Consider the following 26,605-nt stretch of genomic DNA (forward strand, 5'->3'; position numbering starts at 1 on the left):
TTGGCATGATGTTATCCAATCTTTAATTGCAGAGAATCATCTTGGTCTCTCACATGGCTTAACAACGAAGCATGAAGGCTTGAGGTTTCATTCTGCCTTCTTAATTGAGGGATCCCCCCTCACCAAATCAGACCAGATCCAGTGACAGACACAAGTATGAAACTCTCCATTTAGAATGTTATATTTGGAAGTGGATCAATCTAAAATACCTTGTTTCAGAATACATATTTAAAATGTGACCTTTTAAAGGAAAGTCGCCCTACTCTGGTTGAGGAATTTGACTTCAACCTGAACGAGACAGAGGAAGATTTACTAAAGGTAGAAGAGCAGCTAACGGAGAATGATTTTTTAAAAATACATGGTGAGAAATGAAATGTTTCATTGGTATGAGTTGAATGACATTGTTTTTCCATGTAGTACTGGTTGAAAAAATGTGTGACGCATTAGTTTCCTTTTATAAAATGACAGCTGGGGGGGGGGACATCCCCAGACCGAGTGAAGGGAGCAATGCACCAGTAAACTACTCCCATATCTGTTTAACTTTCAAATGAGGTCATGCTGTGTTGCTTGTAAAGTACATATTTTGTGTTCTATACAGAATCCTGACGAACGGCCTCATGTCAACGATGAATAAGAAAGGAAACCATGGGAAGGGGGCTTTTTAGGACCTTTAGCAGCTTCATTATTAGGTACAGAGTCCAAATCATGACATTTGAATAACTTCTCTACCTAATATGTTTTCCCCCTTTACAGCAGGCGTGAGTCTTGGCGAATCAAAGACTACAGGTGATGTCAACCTGCCTGAAATATGCACCTGACCGCAAGGGGGGCAGTGGGAAGGCCTATGAGTAATGGGAAGAAAGAGTTCCTAAGAAGCAGCAAAGCTTCTTCCAACTGTGTCTTTTCTTGGGGTTTATTGTATATTTACATTTGTGTTTCCAGAATGTTTTTTGGGGCTTGTACATATATTGAGGTGCAATACACTTTCATTTAAACTTCTCTTGACTTTGACAAATAAAAATGGCATAACAGCGTTTACATGGACAAAGGTTTACACAATTCTGTTCCAAATTACTGCTCTAATTGTGGTAGATATAATTTGTATGGAAGCAACAACTACTGCTGAGACTCAGTAGATGTTGGAGGATACATTTGTAGAAGGTATTTGACTACGGATTTTCAGTGCTCAATCACTGGCCCTTGCTGATGACTGTTAAATCCCTGACACTACACTGACCCCTTCCTTTCGGCCTCCGTGAACTCTGCTCCTCATCCTAAAGCTTCTTAAATCCTACCCAAGGTGAATCCATTCATTCAAACCCTCTTTCCATGTTAATTCAATTTCATGCTGGTTCACGCTTCTTCACTCTCCCCACCTCTCCACTTACATCCTATATTCCATAACTCCTCACAATTTCGTTTCTCTGATGAGTGTAAAACCCGCCCACTCTGACACAAGCAACTAGGCAATTTCTTGAGGCATAAATTCTCATTAACTGTACAACATTGTAACGCTTGAAATTAATAGGCGGTTTCTCTCACCTCCATGTTCAGAAAATCTCTCATTATAAGTATGTGAACATCCCGAAGGAGAATGAACAACAGAGGAAGCTAGAGGGACTCATGGTTCAATATGAAGCATGTACCGTATATTAATCAGACAGTTAGCTGAGCCTGACTTGCATTAAATCGTCTGTATCAATGAAACTGGAACATTGTCAATTAGATCACAAACACCCTCCGCTCATTAAAAGCTACTGCTGCCCACACATGCTTTTCTTTTCTCTCATAGAAAAGCCTCCTCATGTCTCTTCAACATTTGAGGTCTAGTCTTATAGCTTATTCATAGATTGTGTGAAATTGCATGCTATTTAGTAGGTTGAGCATCACAATGTCAACATCAGTCCACAAGTGCTTGTTATTACAGTAATAACATTTGATCACACTTCTTCTTGCACTTGTTTGTGTGGGAATGTTATTCGTTCCAGGTCCAAGGTCTGATGAGGACAATGGCAACAAACAGTGTGGCATATTTCATGTCCAAATCATTCCAAAGTGTCTGAAATTGATTGTGTAGCTCAAAGCTACAGTACATGGCCATAGCTAGAGCTGACAAGAGCTCTTCAATACACTTCTGCATGAGAAGATCACAGGCCAAACAGGTGAAACTGTGGATAATGATGATTTTCAGTGGACACCTGAGCCCTGTTTTAAAACCCTTTACAATTGTAGCCTTGTTTAATCAACTTTGATCAACAATACCATCTGCTGTCTCTTCTGGCCATGGTTCTTGTGATGGATCATTCAGCCCAAACCCCACTCACTGTCTTATGTCAGGGTGACAGTCGTCTGCTCCGTCGATTGAGCGATTGCACGTTGCGTACTAATGATTCCACCTGTCAGAAGACAATGCCCAAATCCAAGTGTCTTATAACAAACTGAAACTGTGGGGATGCTACTATTGCTAACAACCGTGATGAGAGTGGTGTGGGTTGCCGTTGGTCTTGTTGATGTTTGCCATTTTTAACAGACTGAAAAAATGTCCTTATCGGCTGCTCTATAAATGAGGTGTAAATGTCCATGTCAAACTTGTACTTGCTTGTATATTCAGTCGTCATCACTCACTTAAAGGCACTGCCTGATTTCCAGAACGCAATGGAAGTGTGGTTATTTGCACTTGCAAATCACCTGAATTCACTGATTATTTGGTTCTGGTCTTGTGACTCAGAACCAAATACTGCATGCGAGCTAAATGGAGCGTTTCATCTTTATATGCCTCGGCCTCCGTTACATGGTCATCTTGACTTCCAGGCGACTATGTCTGGCCATAGTGCTGACCTGGGTGCTTTCAGTGACCATAGCTGTTGTCCAAGTGGGTTTTCTACTCTCTGAACAGACCTCTTTTGGCAGAGCCATTCCAGGGCTACTACAGTGCCTTGCGAAAGTATTCGCCCCCTTGAAATTTGTGACCTTTTGCCACATTTCAGGCTTCAAACATAAAGATATAAAACATTATTTTTTTGTGAAGAATCAACAACAAGTGGGACACAATCATGAAGTGGAACGACATTTATTGGATATTTCAAACTTTTTTAACAAATCAAAAACTGAAAAATTGGGCGTGCAAAATTATTCAGCCCCCTTAAGTTAATACTTTGTAGCGCCACCTTTTGCTGCGATTACAGCTGTAAGTCGCTTGGGGTATGTCTCTATCAGTTTTGCACATCGAGAGACTGACATTTTTTCCCATTCCTCCTTGCAAAACAGCTCGAGCTCAGTGAGGTTGGATGGAGAGCATTTGTGAACAGCAGTTTTCAGTTCTTTCCACAGATTCCCGATTGGATTCAGGTCTGGACTTTGACTTGGCCATTCTAACACCTGGATATGTTTATTTTTGAACCATTCCATTGTAGATTTTGCTTTATGTTTTGGATCATTGTATTGTTGGAAGACAAATCTCTGTCCTAGTCTCAGGTCTTTTGCAGACTCCATCAGGTTTTCTTCCAGAATGGTCCTGTATTTGGCTCCATCCATCTTCCCATCAATTTTAACCATCTTCCCTGTCCCTGCTGAAGAAAAGCAGGCCCAAACCATGATGCTGCCACCACCATGTTTGACAGTGGGGATGGTGTGTTCAGGGTGATGAGCTGTGTTGCTTTTACGCCAAACATAACGTTTTGCATTGTTGCCAAAAAGTTCAATTTTGGTTTCATCTGACCAGAGCACCTTCTTCCACATGTTTGGTGTGTCTCCCAGGTGGCTTGTGGCAAACTTTAAACAACACTTTTTATGGATATCTTTAAGAAATGGCTTTCTTCTTGCCACTCTTCCATAAAGGCCAGATTTGTGCAATATACGACTGATTGTTGTCCTATGGACAGAGTCTCCCACCTCAGCTGTAGATCTCTGCAGTTCATCCAGAGTGATCATGGGCCTCTTGGCTGCATCTCTGATCAGTCTTCTCCTTGTATGAGCTGAAAGTTTAGAGGGACGGCCAGGTCTTGGTAGATTTGCAGTGGTCTGATACTCCTTCCATTTCAATATTATCGCTTGCACAGTGCTCCTTGGGATGTTTAAAGCTTGGGAAATCTTTTTGTATCCAAATCCGGCTTTAAACTTCTTCACAACAATATCTCGGACCTGCCTGGTGTGTTCCTTGTTCTTCATGATGCTCTCTGCGCTTTTAACGGACCTCTGAGACTATCACAGTGCAGGTGCATTTATACGGAGACTTGATTACACACAGGTGGATTGTATTTATCATCATTAGTCATTTAGGTCAACGTTGGATCATTCAGAGATCCTCACTGAACTTCTGGAGAGAGTTTGCTGCACTGAAAGTAAAGGGGGCTGAATAATTTTGCACGCCCAATTTTTCAGTTTTTGATTTGTTAAAAAGGTTTGAAATATCCAATAAATGTCGTTCCACTTCATGATTGTGTCCCACTTGTTCTTGATTCTTCACAAAAAAATACAGTTTTTTATCTTTATGTTTGAAGCCTGAAATGTGGCAAAAGGTCGCAAAGTTCAAGGGGGCCTAATACTTTCGCAAGGCACTGTATCTGTGACCAACAGATGCATATCTGTATTCCCAGTCATGTGAAAACCATAGATTACAGCCTAATGAATTTATTTCAATTGACTGATTTCCTTATATGAACTGTAACTCAGTATGTTGAACTGTAACTCATGTTGCGTTTCTATTTTTGTATAATGTATATAATATAATCTCAATCCTCCATTGGAAATCTATTGAAATCATACAAATATAGATAATAGAAGATACAATTTTAAGTTGACACAACACAATCACTTCAGATGATGTGAAAGAGGGTCTAAGCTTCAACAAATGTGAATAGAAAAAAATCACAGTTTACAGGCTTTTAGATCATTTAACATTTAAAGGTTTAGAAAATGACAAATGTTCATAAAACCTTTTTTTTTTTTTTAGAAATGATCAAACAATTTTGATGAAGACATGGATGTTTCATGGTATAATAAGAAATGATCATGGTCCACACACACCAACACAGTCGTGAAGAAGCCACAACAATACTTCTTCCCCCCCCAGGAGGCTGAAAAGATTTGGCATGGGCACTCAGACCTTCAAAAAGTTCTACAGCTGCACCATTGAGAGCATCTTGACTGTCTGCATCACTGCTTGGTACGGCAACTGCTTTGCATCCAACTACAAGGCTTTACAAGAGGGTAGTTACAGAGGGTAGTTACAGAGGGTAGTGCGTACGGCCCAGTACATCACTGGGGCCAAGCTCTCTGTCTTCCTCTATATCAGGCGGTTTCAGAGTCAAGTCATAGACTGCTCTCACTGCACCCGCACGGAAAGCGGTACCAATGTACCAAGTCTGGAACCAACAGGACCCTGAAAAGCTTCTACCCCCAAGCCATAAGACTGTTAAATAGTTAGTTAAATAGTTAACCAATAAATACCTGGATATTCTGCATTGACCCTTTTTGCAACTCTTTTGACACATCACATATGCTGCTGCTACTGTTGATTATCTATCCTGTTGCCTCGTCACTTTATCCCTAGCTATGTACATATCTAATTCAATTACCCCGTACCCCTGCACATCAACTCGGTACTGGTACCCCGTGTTTGTAGCAAAGTTATCGTTACTAATTGTGTATTTATTCCTTGTTATTTTTTATATATTTTTTTATAATTTATCTTTTTTTTTTTTTCTGCATTGTTGGAAAGTAAACATTTTACTGTTAGTTTACACCTGTTGTTTACGAAGCATGTGACAAACAAAATTAGATTTGACAGTAAGGTGGGGTATGCAAAATGGGTCAACTTTGAGTACCTTTATCTCCTGAATGTTTTGGCATTCAGGTCCAAAAGGTCATTTTCTGACTTCTTCCACGGGCAAACATGTGTAACGGATGTGAAACGCTAGCTTAGTTAGCGGTGGTGCGCGCTAAATAGTGTTTCAATCGGTGACGTGACTTGCTCTGAGACCTTGAAGTAGTAGTTCCCCTTGTTCTGCAAGGGCCGTGGCTTTTGTGGAGCGATGGGTAACAATGCTTCGTGGTTGATGTGTGCAGAGGGTCCCTGGTTCGCGCCCGGGTATGGGCAAGGGGACGGTCTAAAGTTATACTGTTACACATGCATAGAAAGTTTTGATGAAATCATGCTGTCAAAGATGATTCAATTCAAATGGATTAACCCATTAACATCCATGAGATTTGTGTGTCATCTCCTGAAGATTCCCCTCCCTGTATTGGGAGTTGAGGTGAGGTCACCTGACATAACTATCAACACTAATATCTGCTGAGTTTGCAGCTTTGATACATCGTGCCTGGAGAGATGTCCCAATGTTTGGACTTGCCCTACATTCTAACAAAATGTCACACTGCCATATTGGGGAGTCTACGTATTTCTCTTTGCATGCCTACCTTTCCACTGGATACTCCAGGTAACCTTGAGGCAGAATGTGTATAATTTAGAATGTGCCAATGGCAGTAAATTATTGCAGCCCATGGGCAAGAATGCAAAAGCTCAAGAAGGATCATAAAATTGGTCATCTATAAATTGGAAGGGCAGGTTATGTAACTCCTTTGATACAATATTATTACACAAATATAATGTAGTTATTAAAGGGGTAATCCGCAGTAAACAATAAAGTGGCCACCTGCCACTGTTTTGGTAAAGAGCTGAGGGGTTGGGCTGGAGAAATGTGTCTCAAGTTCATACAGAGCCATGGATGCAAGGACTGACCATCCATTATATCAAACTTATAGTTGTATTCATATTCTGAGGCTATACAATGTTTGTTTACAATTACATTGTTTACAAATAATGGTCAAACAAGGTTATATTTTTAGTTCTGATGGGGTATGACAGTTGAACTAAGCTCATGAGACTTCAAGAATCAATGAGTATATAATTTATCAAAGTCCAAAAATGGAAGTACCAATCGCATTTTGCCGCTTTAGATACATTTAAAATGTGCAGCTCATTAGACGACAGAAAACTACAAACGCTTTACGTTAATCTTTCGTAATGTGTTGTCACTACAGTAACAGCAATATACGACCAAAGATGGCGCCCCACGTTTGTCTCTTGTGAGGAAATGTTGTTAGAGAAAATACTATTTCACGTATCTAGGCAGTTTTGCGATAGTTTATTGTGAAAGCAAGATATTACATTTATATTTTCGCTATTTACTTGTGATAATTGTATTGTGCAAGCCGCAATGGCGATGCAAGGTGGGACTGCACTTCAGGAGAAGGTCAGTCGGATGTTGAGCAGAAAGCATAAAAAGCCCGTTCTGAAACCCAACAAGCCGCTTGTTCTGAAAGATGAGGTCGCCAACAGGAAAATGAAGAAAGGGGGTAAGGCTTTTCTGTTAAAGGCTTCCATATTAACCTGTGTAATGACATGTTCTATCCAGTGGATACGGATGTAGACCAAACACAGCCAACAGCCCAGTAGATTTAGTTAGCTAATTGCACGTTTTGTTATTTATTGCTTTACGATTTGTACTGCACGACACGTTTCCCCTAAACGGTGCGCACCGTTCTTCAACAGTCTTGAGGTACGTTTGCTAGCGGTTGGCAAGGTGTGACCTTATCAATATGGGTGTGAATTACTATTTTAAATCGCAACCTCGTGCAGCACACAGAACACACGATCGTCCTCTGGCCCATCATAATCACGTCGTTCTTCAACTGGGGTGTATTCATTCCGCCAAACATTGGCAACTAAAACGAGTTTCTATTTGAGAAATGCGGGTCGGTTCCTCCCCGTTTCATTTGCTTCTGTTTACGAAACGTTTAGGAACATAATAGTCGGAATTAATTTCCCCTGGTCGTGCTGTTCAGTACAGCATAGTTTAGGTGGAATTGAACATTGCACACTGTTCTGTCTACTGAACGTGCCCCAGCTCTCTACACTCTGATTGGTCGGCTGTGTTGACTGTTACATCTCTTATTTACAATGTGCATAAATGACACACTCCTGAAATCATTGTAGATCAGTCATCAGTATGCTGAATTAGTAGTACCTTATAATTTTGACAACAGCAGGAAAGTGATTACACTGTTTTCCCACAGAGGCCACATGCGTCACAGAGATGTCCATGATGATGGCGTGCTGGAAGCAGAACAACTTCGTCGACACCCTCTGCTCCAATGAAATGCAGTCCTTCTATAAGTGTGTTGAGAAAGCCCAGGTATGTTGCTGCTACTCGGTGTACAGGAAATCCTTGCTCCAGGCATATTGCACACACCCCTCTCTCCCGACCCCCTGTTGTTTTAAACTAGGTCAGCACGGTTATGTTCTTTTATTAAACATTTTGCTAGGAGACAAGGGCCAAGGTAATGAGACGGCACAGGTAACATAATTTTCTCTGCCGTTAACTGTCTTGAGTCATAACCAAACTTTCCCCCTGCCCAGTTTCCTTTAGGGTCTTCCCTCCTGTTTCGCTTTTTATTTGTGTCAGGGCTAATTTCCCCTCAGCTGAGGTGCCCAGCTACTGCATGCTATTTTAGTGCCGCACAGATGGATAACAAGTTATTAGCTTAATTACGCTTTCAGTTTAGTGTCTACAAGTAGTAATACATTATTTATAAATGTGAATAAATACACTATATTTACAAAAGTATGTGGACACCACATCAAATGGGTGGATTCGGCTATTTCAGCCACACCCGTTGCTGACAGGTATATAAAATCAAGCACACAACCATGCAATCTCCATAGACAAACATTGGCAATAGAATGTTCTCGCTGAAGAGCTCAGTGACTTCAACGTGGCACCATCATAGGATGACAACTTTTCAACAAGTCAGTTCGTCAAAATTCTGCTCTGCTAGAGCTGCCCCGGTCAACTGTAAGGGAGCCTCATGAAATGGGTTTCTGTGGCCGAGCAGCCGCACTCAAGCCTAAGATCACCATGCGCAATTCCAAGTGTCGGCTGGAGTGGTGTAAAGCTCGCCGCCATTGGACTCTGGAGCAGTGGAAACACGTTCTCTGGAGTGATGAATCACACTGACATCTGGAAGTCCGACAGACGAATCTGGGTTTGGCAGATACCAGAAGAATGCAACCTGCCCGAATGCATAGTACCAACTGTCAAGTTTGGTAGGGGAGGAATAATGGTCCGGGGCTGTTTTTAATGGTTCGGACTCGGCCCCTAGGTGAAGGGAAGTCTTAACGCTACAGCATACAATGACATTCTGCTTCCAACTTTATAGCAACAGTCTGGGGAAGGCCCTTTCCTGTTTCCGCATGACAATGCCCCTGTGCACAAAGTGAGGCCCATACATAAATGGTTTGTTAAGATCGGTGTGGAAGAACCTGACTGGCCTGCACAGAGCCCTGACCTCAGATGAAGATGGTGCCGACGGATATGGCAGCATCTCGACTAGCTCTTAGGAAACTTTTCAGTATTTTTTTATTTTATGTACTCTTTTTTTTACATTATTAGCTCAGGAAATGTTTTGTGTCATAAAATACAGCCGGGAAGAACTATTGCATATTAGAGTGGCGGTAACTCACCAGAACTGTAAGCATTACGACCATTATGACCAGAAGGAGAAGATTTTTGTTCACTCTCCCCAGAGCAATTTAACTTATTCCAGAGGCCTACCCAAAACATCGCCTACGGAGGAGAGGCACTCGAGGCGGCCTGCTGGTTCGACTTAGGAGGTGCGCACACCACCCACCGCTTCCGAGTATATTACTCGCTAATGTTCAGTCTTTGGATAACAAATTTGAAGAGCAAGAATTTATTTCCAGAGAGTCATCGGGGCCTGTAACATACTTTGCTTCACGGAAACATGGCTCTCTTGGGATACTCTGTCGGAGTTGTTAAAGCCAGCAAGATTCTCAGTACATCACGCAGACCGGAATAAATGGGGAAGGGTGGAGGGGTGTGTTTCATGATTAACGACTCATGGTGCAATTCTAGGAACATACAGGAACTCAAGTCATTTTGTTCACCCGACCTAGAATACCTCGCAATTAAATGCCGACCATATTATCTCCCAAGAGAAGTCTCCAACGTCATTGCCAAGGCCATTTACATCCCACCTCAAGCCGAAACCTTGACGACTCTCAAACAACTTCATGCAAACTGTAAACCACATATCCTGAGGCTGCATTTATTATAGCTGGGGATTTTAACAAAGAAAATATGAGGACTAGGCTGCCGAAGCTCTATCCACATATTGACTGTTCGACTCGTGCTACTAAGACTCTTGACCATTGCTATTCAAACTTGTGGAATGCTTACAAGGCCCTCCTTTCGGCAAATCTGACCACGACTCCATCTTGCTCCTCCCATCCTATAGGCAGAAACTCAAACAGGAAGTGCCCGTGCTTCATACTATTCAATGCTGGTCTGACCAATCAGAATCCACGTTTCAGGATTGTTTTGATCACATGGACTGGGATATGTTCCGGGTAGCTTGCGAAAATAATCGCATACACAGATAAGGTGACTGAGTTTATAAGGAAGTGTATAGGAGATGTAGTACTCACAGTGACTATTAAAACCTACCCTAACCAGAAACCGTGGATAGATGGTAGCATTCGTGCAAAACTGAAAGCGCGAACCACCACATTTAACAATGGCAAGGTGACTGGTAATATGGCAGAATATCAACAGTGTAGTTATTCACGCCGCAAGGCAATCAAGCAAGCTTAACGTCAGTATAAAGATAATCACGGACTACAACAGGAAAACCAGCCACATTGCAGAGACCGACATCTTGCTTCCGGACAGGCTAAATACATTTTTTGCACGCTTTGAGGATAACCCAGTGCCGCCGACGGCCCACTACCAAAGACTGTGGTCTCTCCTTCTCCATGTCCGACGTGAGTAAAAAGTGTAAACGCGTTAACCCTCGCAAGGCTGCCGGCCCAGACGGCATCCCTAGCCGCGTCCTCGGAGCATGCGCAGACCAGCGGGCATATTCAATCTCTCCCTATCCCAGTCTGCTGTCCCCACATGTTTCAAGATGGCCACCAATGTTCCTGTACCCAAGAAGGCAAACGTAACTGAACTTAATGACTATCGCCCTGTAGCACTCACCTCTGTCATCATGAAGTACTTTGAGAGACTAGTCAAGGATCATATCACCTCTAGCTTACCTGCCACCCTAGACCCATTTCAATTTGCTTACCGCCCCAATAGACCCACATATGATACAATCGCCATCACTCTACACACTGCCCTATCCCACCTGGACAAGAGGAATACCTATGTAAGAATGCTTTTTATTGACTATAGCTCAGCATTCAACACCATAGTACCCTCCAAGCTCATCATTAAGCTTAAGGCCCTGGGTCTGAACCACACCCTGTGCAACTTTGTCCTGGATTTCTTGATTGGCCGTCCCCAGGTGGTGAAGGTAGGAAACATTACCTCCACTCCGCTTATCCTCAACACTGGGGCCCCACAAGGGTGCGTGTTCAGCACCCTTCTGTACTCCCTGTTCACCCATGACTGCATGGCCAAGCACGCCTCCAACACAATCATCAAGTTTGCAGACGACACAACAGTAGTATGCTTGATTACCAAAAATGACGAGACAGCCTACAGGGATGAGGTGAGGGCTCTGGGAGTGTGGTGCCTGGAAAACAATCTCACTCAACGTCAACAAAACAAAGGAGATGATTGTGGACTTCAAGAAACAGCAGAGGGTGCACCCCCTTCTCCACTGCGGTCCCGTCAATGTAGATAAGGTGGATAGCTTCAAGTTCCTTGGCGTACGCATCACTGACAAACTGAAATGAACCACCCACACAGACAGTATGGTAAAGAAGGTGCAACTGAGCCTCTTCAACCTCAGGAGGCTACATAAAGTTGTCTTGTCACCTAAAACCCTCACAAACCTTTACAGACGCACAATTGAAAGCATCCCGTCGTGCTGTATCAACGCCTGGTACGGAAATTGCACCTCCCGCAACCACAAGGCTCTCCAACGCATCACTGGGGCAAACTACCTGCCCTCCAGGACACCTACAGCACCCGATGTCACAGGAAGGTCAAAAAGATCATCAAGGACATCAACCACCTGAGCCACTGCCTGTTCACCCCACTAAAGCTGGTGCAGAGAGACTGAAAAACAGCTTCTATCTCAAGGTAATCAGACTGTTAAACAGCCATCACTAGCACATTAGAGGCTGCTGCCTATAGGCATAGACTAGAAATCACTGGCCACTTTAAGGAATTGAACACTAGTTACTTTAATAATGTTTACATATCTTGCATTACTAATCTCATATGTGTATACACTGTTTTCTATACTATTCTACTGTATCTTAGTCCGCTCCGCTCTGACATCACTCATTCATATGTATAGTCTTAATTCATTCCTAATTATATCTGTGTGTATTAGGTATATGTTGTGTAATTTGTTAGATATTACTGCACTGCCGGAGCTAGAAGCACAAGCATTTTGTTTCACCTGCAATAACATCTGCTAATCACATGTATGTGACTAATTAAAATGTGATTTTAATTTGAACCCCATCCAACAACATTGGGATGAATTTGAACGCCGACCAAGAGCCAGTCCTAATCGCCCAACATCAGTGCCCGACCTCACTAATGCTCTTGTGGCTGAATGGAAGCAAGTCCCCACAGCAATGTTCCAGCATCTAGTGTAAAGCCTTCCCAGAAGAGTGGAAGCTGTTATTGCAGCAAGGGGGGGACCAACTCCATATTAATGCCCATGAATTTGGAATGATATGTTCGATGAGCTGATGCCCACATACGTTTGGTCATGTAGTGTATCTCAAGCCGATATGTTTTTAAATTAATTAGTATTTGTATTTATTATGGATCCCCATTACCTGCTGCCAAGGCAACAGCTACTCTTTCAGGGATCCAGCAAAATTAAGGCAGTTATAAAAGTTTTAAAGCATTACATACAGTGCCTTGCGAAAGTATTCGGCCCCCTTGAACTTTGCAACCTTTTGCCACATTTCAGGCTTCAAACATAAAGATATAAAACTGTATTTTTTTGTGAAGAATCAACAACAAGTGGGACACAATCATGAAGTGGAACGACATTTATTGGATATGAACTTTTTTTAACAAATCAAAAACTGAAAAATTGGGCGTGCAAAATTATTCAACACCTTTACTTTCAGTGCAGCAAACTCTCCAGAAGTTCAGTGAGGATCTCTGAATGATCCAATGTTGACCTAAATGACTAATGATGATAAATACAATCCACCTGTGTGTAATCAAGTCTCCGTATAAATGCACCTGCACTGTGATAGTCTCAGAGGTCCGTTAAAAGCGCAGAGAGCATCATGAAGAACAAGGAACACACCAGGCAGGTCCGAGATACTGTTGTGAAGAAGTTTAAAGCCGGTTTGGATACAAAAGATTTCCCAAGCTTTAAACATCCCAAGGAGCACTGTGCAAGCGATAATATTGAAATGGAAGGAGTATCAGACCACTGCAAATCTACCAAGACCTGGCCGTCCCTCTAAACTTTCAGCTCATACAAGGAGAAGACTGATCAGAGATGCAGCCAAGAGGCCCATGATCACTCTGGATGAACTGCAGAGAGCTACAGCTGAGGTGGGAGACTCTGTCCATAGGACAACAATCCGTCGTATATTGCACAAATCTGGCCTTTATGGAAGAGTGGCAAGCCATTTCTTAAAGATATCCATAAAAAGTGTTGTTTAAAGTTTGCCACAAGCCACCTGGGAGACACACCAAACATGTGGAAGAAGGTGCTCTGGTCAGATGAAACCAAAATTGGCAACAATGCAAAACGTTATGTTTGGCGTAAAAGCAACACAGCTCATCACCCTGAACACACCATCCCCACTGTCAAACATGGTGGTGGCAGCATCATGGTTTGGGCCTGCTTTTCTTCAGCAGGGACAGGGAAGATGGTTAAAATTGATGGGAAGATGGATGGAGCCAAATACAGGACCATTCTGGAAGAAAACCTGATGGAGTCTGCAAAAGATCTGAGACTGGGACTTGTCTTCCAACAAGACCATGATCCAAAACATAAAGCAAAATCTACAATGGAATGTTTCAAAAATAAACATATCCAGGTGTTAGAATGGCCAAGTCAAAGTCCAGACCTGAATCCAATCGAGAATCTGTGGAAAGAACTGAAAACTGCTGTTCACAAATGCTCTCCATCCAACCTCACTGAGCTCGAGCTGTTTTGCAAGGAGGAATGGGAAAAAATGTCAGTCTCTCGATGTGCAAAACTGATAGAGACATACCCCAAGCGACTTACAGCTGTAATCGCAGCAAAAGGTGGCGCTACAAAGTATTAACTTAAGGGGGCTGAATAATTTTGCACGCCCAATTTTTCAGTTTTTGATTTGTTAAAAAAGTTTGAAATATCCAATAAATGTCGTTCCACTTCATGATTGTGTCCCACTTGTTGTTGATTCTTCACAAAAAAAATACAGTTTTATATCTTTGTTTGAAGCCTGAAATGTGGCAAAAGGTCACAAAGTTCAAGGGGGCCGAATACTTTCGCACGGCACTGTATAACTATAACACAAAATCCAGTATTGAATGAGGAAAACATTTTCTTAAAGTTTTTCTTTCAATGTATTTCCTTACAGATTGCAGTGAAAAACAAATCAGAGCAACACACCATCGGCCAGAGTGGACGCCTTCAACCCAAACAAGCTACTATCCTGCTGAAAAGATACCCCAACTTACACATAGAAATCTAGGACTACTCCCAGCCCTACTACTACGATGTATTAATTGTGGGCCAGAGAATCTTAACCACCCTGCCCACTGTCCTCTGTTATCATGCTTGGCCTTTGTGGCCAACTGAGGTCTCTGCTAGTTCTTACGGTAAAGAGGAAGTCTCTTAGATCACAGAAACATCACCAACGTTCCACGAATGCTAGACGTGATTCATCAACAAAGTGAATTGAGTGGATTTATTGTGCTGCAGATGCACTTCTTGTGATTGCCATGTTAAATTGAGTACGCTGTTATAGGTCATCATATAAAACAGTACCATTAAAATGGCTTCAGTCACAAAAGAAGATTCTTACGAATATGTAACTTCACTCATTGTCTAGTATTTTGAAGAGCATTTTCATTACGCATTCAGTTATTGCTATATTATTGCATGGCTTTTTAAGATGCCCTATTAATTTACATTTCTCAAATAACGATCAAGGACATTTGTTTTCATAACTTGACATGATATCGTGTGTGTGCCCTGGATGAAATATAGTGTGACTGACTGTTATCTCAGTGTCCTGAGTTGACTCCCATAAAATGTATTTCCCTTTAAAAATGATCTAAATAAATCCATACTGCACAGACAGTGGTTGCTAACGATATTAAGATATTAGTGACCTCTGCAGTATTTAATTATGGTTATTTTGTTGCATTTCCTCTGGAGTGCACCACCACCGGACATTCACCTCGATAGGATACCTATTTTGAGTTTACAATGGATCACTCAAATGTAATTTGAAACACTCCTGCTATAGTTGATCTGCCTAGCTGTTCTGTATTATTGGCCAATTTGCCAGATAGGATTACATGCCAGGAAGCAAAGCCCATTGCAGGCCATAGTCTTATAGGTATTGGAAATCATATTAAGATGACTGAGGTACCAAGACAATATCTCAGTGACCGACTAATGTCTACTGGAATATCAGCTCCAGTTTCCATTACCTTATAATTCACTCCTTTTTATAACTCACTCCTTATAATTCAAGTCCTTTTTATTCAGGCAATGGTTTTTATTTTGTGCTAATTAAGTTTGAAGTCTGTCAGCGTTGGGATGTTGGATACACTGTCTTATGTCTGCCATCCAGGAAACTGCTAAATCCTCTATCAGATTTGGGGGGGTCCTCATTATAAAAAGAGAAAAGTTGCCATCTCGCTCCACCCACGCTGCCCCCCATTTCCTTGCCTATTTATTTCCTGCTAAACGTGCATACTGAAATGGAAATGCTTTCCTTTGTCATCAGCACTCGTGCAGATGGGTTTGATCAAGCCACCACAAAATAGTAATTCACTCCAGGGCTGAGTCCGACCTGAGTTAAGCTTGCATAAATGGAGCGCAATTCCCTCATGAACTTTTCTCTATATGCATATTCTGAGCTTGAATTTAAGCAGGAGAATAGAATGCTATTCACCTGATATTCATTTGGGTGGAGATCAAATTAATAAAGGTGTGGTGGAGGTGTCTATAGATACGCAGTATTCTGACCTTGACTTAATTCCCTAATAATTCCCCCACCTTACACACAAGGAAACCATGAATAAGGTCTAGTGAACCTACCGGTTCCATGTAGAAAAAGCATATACCTAATTTTTTTAGACTGAAATAACACCATTCTCCATGCACTAATTTACAACTTGATAAGAGCTAGGTAAATTAGTAATATGTTTGGGTAAGGGAATTGTAAATATAAATAACTTGGTTTAGATCTATACCAAGCAAAAATATAAACGCAACATGTAAAGTGTTGATCCCATGTTTCATGAGCTGAAATAAAAGATCCCAGAAATTTTCCACACCCACAAAAAGCTTATTTCTCTCAAGTTTAGTGCACAAATTTGTTTACATCCCTGTTAGTGAGCATTTATTTTTTGCCAAGCTAATCCATCCACCTGACAGATATGGCATTTCAAGAAGCTGATTAAATAGCTTGATCATTATATTGGGGATAATAAAAGGCCACTCTAAAATGAGGAGTATTTATAGTCTGTAATAAAGCCCTTTTAAGGGGAGAAACTCATTCTGATTGGCTAGGCCTGGCTCCCAAGTGGGTGGCCTATGCCCTCCCAGGCCCACCAATGGCTGCGCCCCTGTCCAATCATGTGAAATCCATAAATTAGGGCCTAATAAATATATTTTAATTGACTAACTCCATAAACATATTTTTTAAAATATTTTTGTTCAATATATTTGATCTTATAATCACTGGAGACAAAACCAGTCACATGACAGCAAGCTGAAGCATATCAACAGTAAAGTTTATGAATTGAAATTTTAACTTGCTGGAATAGGCACTCCCAAATGTCTTAATTATAGGCTACCCTGACTTTTTCTGTTTCCTATTTCTATTATGTTACATTTTAGCCACTGTCAGTATCGACCGTCAGTAGGTCTAGTTACCACACATATTCAACTGCCAATTTACTGTTAGTTCCCTTCAGTTGGTATTGCCTACATTATCATTCCATTGATTTACATTGTTTTGTTTACCTTCATTTGCTTCCTCTGTAAATGCCGCCACGGCTGTGTGGTTGTTGTTGAGGATCATTAGTAACAGTTGATAAAACAAATAGGAGAAATGTGGTGGACCCTCTGTTAAATTACACATTTCTCGAGGTTAAAATATCGCAAAAAATATATCTTTCATTGGAGAGAAGACAACCTCCCATGTTATAACATCGGCCAGTATTGAAATCTGACATGTATGATAAACATTTTGACGATCTAAATGTAATATTCCTATTAACTTCCAGTGTAGTTAAGAGTGGCTGTATCGCAATGCTACGTCATATGGGCCTCATTTCTGCCTGCTTGAACGACAATAGCTCAAATAGCCTACATGAAATGACCCCAGGAATCGATAAAACATTGCTCAGAGATGCACAAAAACAATATAACATTCAAAATGGGTGAGTCTTTACTTTCATTTTTGTTTGCATACATTTTTACAATAGAGCCAATTTTGACTTTGCAGCTGTCCCATCTAGTGGAAATTGCTCAGTTCTGCCTCAATGACCCATCCCAATAAATGTCAACCTGCTTAAGAGGCATAGAGCCTCACAGTGGAGGTGTCATAATACTCATAAAACCCAGCGGTCAAACAGGGAAAAGGTTCCAATAGTTTTTCCACCATTAATTTTTCCCATAGGGGATTTTAGAAACACTGAAAATAAGGACTGTGTTTCGTGTAGGTTTACCCTGGCATGACGTTTTGATAACCGTGTAAATCTCTCTCAGACAAGGTGACTTTTATCAATATATTCAGCTCTATTAACTCTCAGATTCTAAAATGCTAAGTAGACATCATACAAGCTCCTGCACATCATCTCTAGCTGATACCTTTGCTAACAGGTATTGTGTCAATTTTAAACTTCACAAGAGAGTTCATAGAATTGTCCATTTACTTTTTTTGAGGGCCAATTTATTAATTACTAAATGTAGCTAACATTAGATAGTAATGGTCCTGTGTAGCTCAGTTGGTAGAGAATGGCGCTTGTAACGCCAGAGTAGTGGGTATGATTCACAGGACCACCCATATGTAAAATGTATGCATGCATGACTGTAAATTGCTTTGGATAAAAGTGTCTGGTAGATGGCATATATGGGATAGTTAATCCAGAGATTATTACTTTTGCCTCGATTCGGCAGTCTCATCCAGATCATCATGGCATTTGTAGTTCTAGAGATTCTTACCTTTTCCTCGATTCGGCAGTCTCATCCAGATCATCATGGCATTTGTAGTTCTTTATGATAGCTAATTAGCATTTAATTTTGGGGAGGTAAATACAGAGGAATATATTGATAAAAGTCACCTTATCCTAAAAAGATTTACACGGTTATCAAAACGTCACGCAAGGGTAAGCCTACATGAAAGTGTTTCTTAAAAAAATATGAATGTTGGGAAAACGATTGGAACCATTTCTTTGTTTGACCGCTAGGTTTGATGGGTATTATGACTCATACTGTGGTAGTCTATTAGAAGAAGACAAATGAATAACCAATTGAAGGACATCTTGCAGAATTGCAGGATAAACAAATGTTAGAGTTTATACATAGCTGGCCATAAATGGATGTTGCATTTTACTTTATAAGTTGTTGCAGCCTGTTCTCATAGACTAGATGTAACATAGTGAATGTAATTCCGGGACACTCAAATTAGTAGGATATGTTAAATCTGGTATGGTTACATAAAACAGATTGTTACTTAAGTTTGGATGGGTGGACATATAACACAAAGGTCTAGCAACCCAAAGGTTGCAATTTCAGATGTCATCACGACAACGTTAGCATTTTAGCTAGTTAGCAACTTTTCAACTACTTACTACATTTTAGCTACTTTGCAACTTTTTAACATGTTAGCTAACCCTTACCCTAACCTTACCCATTTTAGCTAACCTTAACCCCAATCCCTAGCCTAGCTAACAATAGCCAGCTAGCTAAAGTTAGCCACCTAGCTAGAATTTGTAACATTTTGTACGTTTTGCAAATTCATAACATATAATATGAATTGTAATTGGAATGTATCATACGAAATGGGTGATGGACATCCACAAATTAATACATACACTACATGGCCAAAAGTATGTGGACACCTGCTCGCTGAACATCTCATTCCAAAATCATGGGCATTAATATGGAGTTGGCAACCCCTTTGCTGCTATAACAGCCTCCACTCTTCTGGGATGGCTTTCCACTAGATGTTGGAATATTGCTGGATGGACTTGCTTCCATTCAGCCACAAGAGCATTAGTGAGGTTGGGGCACTGATGTTGGGTGATTAGGCCTGGCTCGCAGTCGGTGTTCCAGTTAATCTCAAAGGTGTTCGATGGGGTTGAGGTCAGGGTTCTGTGCAGGCCAGTCAAGTTCTTCCACACCGATCTCAACAAACCATTTCTGTATGGACCTGCTGAATCTGGAAAGGGCCTTCCACAAACTGTTGCCACAAAGTTGGAAGCACAGAATTGTCTAGAATGTGGTTATATGCCATAGCATTGAGATTTTGCTTCACTGGAACTAAGGGGCCTAGTCCAAACCATGAAAAACAGCCCCACACCATTATTCCTCCTCCACCAAAGTTCAAAGTTGGCAGTATGCATTCGGGCAGGTAGCGTTCTCCAAGCATCTGTGTTTCCACTGCTCCAGAGTCCAATGGTTGCGAGCTTTACATCACTTCAGCCACTCTTGGCATTGCACATGGTGATCTTAGGCTTGTGTGCAACCGAGGACAGATGATTTTAACGGGCTTCAGCACTTGGTGGTCCTGTTCTGTGAGCTTGTGTAGCCTACCACTTCGTGGCTGAGCCATTGTTGCTCCTAGAACTTTCCACTTCACAATGACAGCACTTTCAGTTGACCAGGGCAGAAATTTTACGAACTGACTTGTTGGAAAGATGACATCCTATGGCGGTGCCACGTTGAAAGTCACTGAGCTCTTCAGTAAGGCCATGCTACAGTCAATGCTTGTCTATGATGATTGCATGGCTGTGTGCTCAATTTGATATGTCAGCAGTGGGTGTCGCTGAATTAGCCGAATCTACTAATTTGAAGGGGTGTCCACATACTTTTTTTGTGTAAATTTCGTCCAGCCCATCCCAATAAAAGATGGTCTGGTCTAATGCTGTGGCGGTCATACAATTTTTGTCAGATGGTTATTGTCATGCAAAAGACTGCCAGCCTCACGGTAATTGACCGTTAATAAACATAAACACATTTAGCATCTCCAGGCCTCCACACATACAAGGCCTCCACTCGTACACCCTCACAATAATAATAATAATCCTCACAATTTTCATCATAGGTACACTTCAACTATGACAGACAAAATGAGAAAAAAAAATCTAGAAAATCACATTGTAGGATTTTTAATGAATTTATTTGCAAATTTATTTGCACTGTATATGCTGGATTTAGAGTTATTTGACCATTTATGTTGTGAATTATACAAATCATAGAAAAAGTCTTAGAAAAGTCTTAGAAATCAAAACATATTTGGGCTGCATGATGCGACTTCAGGCTATTGATGATTTGAGAAAGTAACAAAAAAAGCTTGCTCTCTGTTCCTTACCTCTCATAAGGTGATCATATTTTCACTATTCTCAATTGAATCTGGTCTTTACTAATATGCCAAATTTGTTTAGATTTAGAATAGTTCGTTATCAAATGGGCAGGAACAGGGGTAGGGAAAAGACATGTCATCTGTATGCACTGGACTAGCGAAAGAAAGCCGCTCTCCCCCTGGTTTGTTTTTAAATCATGCCAGTTATTTCACTGCATGCATCAACCACTGTTTGAAGCGCTATTGAGTGACCTCTAAGGTACTGCATCTAGAGCTTGAGGCGTCATTACAGAAACCCTGGTTCGAATCTCCGCTGTATCACAACCTGCCGTGATTGGGCGGTGCACAATTGGCCCAGCGTCGTTTGGGTTTGGCCGGTGTAGGCCGCCATTATAAATAAGAATTTGTTCTTTACTGATTTGCCTAGTTAAATAAAGGCTAAATAAAATAAAACATTTAAAAGAGCATGCAGCCTCTCGCTGCGCGAAGGTTGATATTCTGCCCAAACTCTGTATGCCATGGGCTCTCCAACCCTGTTCCTGCAGCTACCCAGTGCTTAATTTGTGCAACCATGTGTAATCAGTTTAGGAACATCGATAGTATCATGTCACAACTAAACATATTTCTTTAAACTGTTGACAGCCCCTCTCTCTGCATGGTCGAGAAAGGAATTAAGGAGAGAGAGGAGATGGAAACACACGGTAGTGAGATATTCTGTAACTAAAGGTAATGTGACAGCATATTAATTATGAAAATATAAAGATCCTCTATTACTAAACTATTCCAAATATCTCTGTAAGCCGCCCTGCACAATCAATGAGCTAACAGCATCAGCCTATACATTCTCTTCCAGACTCATGGATAGAAACTTTGGCGCATGGCATAAGGTAACCAGTCCATCCAGTATGGATAATAATACAGTCTACACTCTGAGGCGATTAGTAAAATTTGTTTAATTTTGTAGTCTAGGCTAGACCAATTATGTATCAAAGACATCTTAAATCAGTTGTTTTTATGACATGCGTAATATGCGGTAGGCTATGCATTATTGTACAATGGCACAATCAATATTTTAATTTACGTTTAATTTCGGGCTTGGCCTCATAGGCCTCTGCGTATGCATAAGCTCTAGTATGCATATGGTTGTTTTGAATGAATCGTCACCTTAGAAAGCGCTGTCCATTTCGTTGTGTTAGGCTTTGAAACAACATCCACAAGGACCATGTTTTCACTCAGTTTCAACCTGTTGTTGAACTCCTTTCTTCAAATTGATCAATCACTTTTTTAAATCTACCAATTGGTACTGAAACGGAGACGAATATTGTCACGATCGTCGTATGGAGTAGACCAAAGCGCAGCGTGGTGTGAATCCATTATTTTATTGAATGACGAAAAAACACGAATAACACAAACAACAAAACGACCGTGACGCTATGACACTGTGTGAAGACACAGGCAACTACGCATAGACAATAACCCACGAACTACAATACAACACAGGCTACCTAAATATGGTTCCCAATCAGAGACAACGACAAACACCTGGCACTGATTGAGAACCATATCAGGCCAAAACACATAGAAATAGACTAACTAGACATACAACATAGAATGCCCACTCCTATCACATCCTGACCAAACAAAACATAGAAACAAACAACGCAAATCATGGTCAGAGTGTGACAAATATGCATATATTTAGATCGATTTCTTTCATTGATCCCTAATATTCTGAACCCGTTCTGTCGATATATTGTAGTGAGTCTGTCGACAAAATTATAACTAAAAAAATACACTGTATTTAAAGAGATGGCTTGAAATAAATGTAGGAGCGTGTTAGCTGTCCGATGCCACCTGTGTCAGTTCCTCGTACTCAGCCTGAAACTTGTGTTAAAGTTCCGGAAGATTTGATGCCGGCTATACACACCAGGTCTCCAGTACACCTTCACAACCCGGTGTGTCTTGTTCCTGCTTCTCGCACTCATCCTGAGGTGTGTGTTCTCAGCCCGGTACAACCAGTACCAGTACCACGCACCAGGCCTATAGTGCGCCTCGGCAGTCCAATATGCCCTGTTCCTCCTACCCACACTCACCCTGAGGTGCGTGTCTCCAGCCCGGTACCACCAGTGCCGGCACCACGCACCAGGCCACCAGTGCGTCTCCAGGGTCCAGTACTCCCTGTTCTTGCTCCTCGCACTCGCCCAGAAGTGCGTGTCCCCAGCCCGTTACCACCAGTGCCGGCTGGTGCGCCTCGGCAGTGCGCCTCTTCACCTGCTCTTTGACTCTGTGTAGCCATGTCACATCAAGTCCAAATTCATATTCATAATAATATGACTACATTTACTTCAGACTGACATGCCTAAATAATTAACAGTCCAATACTCAAGGAAACTCAATAGGTCTTTTGAAGATCATATTAGAACCTATAAGGCCTTTCTGCTTTTGTTAGGCCCTCTTTGATTCCTTGTTAAGACCAGAATAGAACTTCTGAAAATACATAGCTGTTTCAATAGTGTGTATATATAAGAAATAATGTGCTACCTTTGCATCTTAAAAGATTGCCAGCAGAGCATGATAGACTGCCAACTCCCAAGTTGCACAGCAATATTTACAAATCCTTGGAGGAGATGTTGATTTTATTAAGCTCATCTTGTAAACACTTCTGACTTTATGTTGGGATGCCAGAGAAAACAAGTGGTGCTCTTAAAGTAGGCCTAATCACACCTTGATCAGTGGGAAACAAATTCTATGCTTTGACTTTCTCCTTTAAAACCATCTTTGAAAATAGCCTATAGGCATATACTAGAAATTCATCTCAATATTGCATATTTATGTGTTATAATAATGATTATCTTCTCAGTAATAGTGAGAAGGTTAGTTGTGGTTTAAAAGTGATTTATTTAATGCTGCAATATGTGTGCGACCTAACATAATTCACTTAGAAATGTGTGTTATAGATCTGTCATTCTCATTGAAAGCCTAAGAAGCAGTAGATATGTTCTATGTGTGCTATTCCTATGCTACCGGTTCTTAAGTTGTTTATTTTTTTTCTTTATTCTTTGGGTTTTGTACACCAGCTTCAAACAGCTGAAAATAAAATATTTTTGGATATGGAAAATATATTTCACAATACATGCTTGTTTTGTCACATAAACTGAAATTAGGCGAATTATTGGAATTTTAGCAACCAGGAAATGTTTGAGCTATTTCTGCATGTTGCATTTTAAAATTAGTATTAAAACATGTTTCTTATTAAGTAAGCTGTAGGTTTAGGTCACACTTCCCCATAGAAAAGAAATAGACTAGTGTATTAAACTCGGGACACACCTTTACCTTTAGCACAGATACTGATAAGAGAGAGCCAAAAGGCGTAGTCTATTACAAGTTCGAAAATGTGTCAAGCTCACTAATTTAAATAATCTATAGTTGACAAGCGGGCATAAAGGGTCCAACATGTCATGCAACCTGGCTTTTAAATAAGCTCTGCACACAGTAGGCAATACTGCTGCTGTTACATGTGTTCATATGGGTTCAAAAGCTCATAAAATGTTTCCACTGCTGCCTCAGGTTGTGAGCAGCAGCCTCGTCTACTACTGGAATGAATTAAGTGAGCGAATAACGTGTACCAGCCTATTGCCAAGTAAGGTACCATAACGGAAAAGTCTCAACAGAACCCTTGGGATGTCCCAACTCTAACCTCACCCCATTGAAGTAAAAATGTAAAAGGGTTAGGGTAAGGGTTATGGTAGGGGTTCAATTCCAGGTAGCAGATAATGAACCTGTATATTATCTAATATATACATGGGTTCTAACTTGACAAATTCTTTGTTAGTTTACAATTGTACAATTTATGCTCCCCGCGTATGAAGATGAAGAAGACTACCAGAAAGCTCCGAACACAAGATTGTATGAGTCACAAGATGGAGGAATATATTGCCTGTAGCCTACTGTACATGGTGATATATTGCCTGTAGCCTACTGTACATGGTAATATATTGCATGTAGCCTACTGTACATGGTAATATATTGCCTGTAGCCTACTGTACATGGTAATATATTGCCTGTAGCCTACTGTACATGGGAGGCTAATGCGGACCAAGTGGCACTTCACTTTTTAGTATGGAAAACTGCTATGAGGATTTTTCTACAATATTCATATTGACACAATTACAATCTTTATAGAATAAAAAATATAATTTCATAAATGTGGAAAAACGAATTGGCATGAAAATTAGCTATCCACCAGCAGATGAAACAGAAAGTGAATTCTCTCCTCCCTCTCACCTCAGTACAGCTTGTGCCTATCACTGTCTAACTGGCTAGGTTTAGGATTTTTACTAGCCCATACCAGGGACAAACTTAGCTATATTATTGACATTTGGCAGTACGCAAACAAAATCTAGTTCACTTATTTTGCCAGCTAGAAAGAAATAGCCACCAATTCATTCAGACACAGGAGAAAGAAGATCGCAAGCAAACGTTATCTGCTGCCTCTTCAACAAAAAGCAACTGTGCCGGCGTTTTATAGGCTCCTGACCAACTATGCTATTTTGTGTATTTTTTTTGCGCTGATCAAAACTTTTTTGTGCATAATGTTTCTGCCATTGTTTCCAATGACCAAAAAGAGCTTCTGGACATCAGAAAAGCTATCACTAACTTCCATTTGGATGAGGACTTCTACTTCAATGAGTCGGAGGCGAAAGACATATTGATTATCCTGGACTAGGCCAAAATCACAAGACACTCAAAGAAGGAGACGATGCTATAGAGGCCAGCGTACAGAACACCTGGCGAGACTACGTCAGAGAGTGGAAAAGAATTGCCTCTACCCTCCGTTCTATTGGCAAACGTGCAATCACTGGAGAATAAACTGGATGATCTCCGTTTGAGACTATCCTATCAACGTTATCTGAAGAACTGTAATATCTTATGTTTCTCCAGACATGGTAAATATACAGTGCCTTGCGAAAGTATTCGCCCCCCTTGAACTTTGCGACCTTTTGCCACATTTCAGGCTTCAAACATAAAGACATAAAACTGTATTTTTTTGTGAAGAATCAACAACAAGTGGGACACAATCATGAAGTGGAACAACATTTATTGGATATTTCAAACTTTTTTAACAAATCAAAAACTGAAAAATTGGGTGTGCAAAATTATTCAGCCCCTTTACTTTCAGTGCAGCACACTCTCTCCAGAAGTTCAGTGAGGATCTCTGAATGATCCAATGTTGACCTAAATGACTAATGATGATAAATACAATCCACCTGTGTGTAATCAAGTCTCTGTATAAATGCACCTGCACTGTGATAGTCTCAGAGGTCCGTTAAAAGCGCAGAGAGCATCATGAAGAACAAGGAACACACCAGGCAGGTCCGAGATACTGTTGTGAAGAAGTCTAAAGCCGGATTTGGATACAAAAAGATTTCCCAAGCTTTAAACATCCCAAGGAGCACTGTGCAAGTGATAATATTGAAATGGAAGGAGTATCAGACCACTGCAAATCTACCAAGACCTGGCCGTCCCTCTAAACTTTCAGCTCATACAAGGAGAAGACTGATCAGAGATGCAGCCAAGAGGCCCATGACCACTCTGGATGAACTGCAGAGATCTACAGCTGAGGTGGGAGACTCTGTCCATAGGACAACAATCAGTCGTATATTGCACAAATCTGGCCTTTATGGAAGAGTGGCAAGAAAAAAGCCATTTCTTAAAGATATCCATAAAAAGTGTTGTTTAAAGTTTGCCACAAGCCACAAGCCACCTGGGAGACACACCAAACATGTGGAAGAAGGTGCTCTGGTCAGATGAAACCAAAATTGAACTTTTTGG

General features: G+C 41.0%; 1 protein-coding gene across 1 annotated transcript; it reads left to right on the forward strand.

Moving 5' to 3' along the window:
• The first annotated feature begins 7,033 nt into the window (after positions 1-7,033).
• On the forward strand, positions 7,034-15,361 carry chchd1 (coiled-coil-helix-coiled-coil-helix domain containing 1). The gene is made up of 3 exons (XM_035754270.2): positions 7,034-7,356; positions 8,077-8,195; positions 14,585-15,361. The coding sequence occupies exons 1-3, from the start codon at positions 7,218-7,220 to the stop codon at positions 14,696-14,698; spliced, it is 372 nt and encodes a 123-aa protein (XP_035610163.1). The 5' UTR covers positions 7,034-7,217; the 3' UTR covers positions 14,699-15,361.
• The last annotated feature ends 11,244 nt before the right edge of the window (positions 15,362-26,605 follow it).

The sequence above is a fragment of the Oncorhynchus keta genome, chromosome 36, assembly GCF_023373465.1.
Source record: "Oncorhynchus keta strain PuntledgeMale-10-30-2019 chromosome 36, Oket_V2, whole genome shotgun sequence".
Taxonomy (NCBI): domain Eukaryota; kingdom Metazoa; phylum Chordata; class Actinopteri; order Salmoniformes; family Salmonidae; genus Oncorhynchus; species Oncorhynchus keta.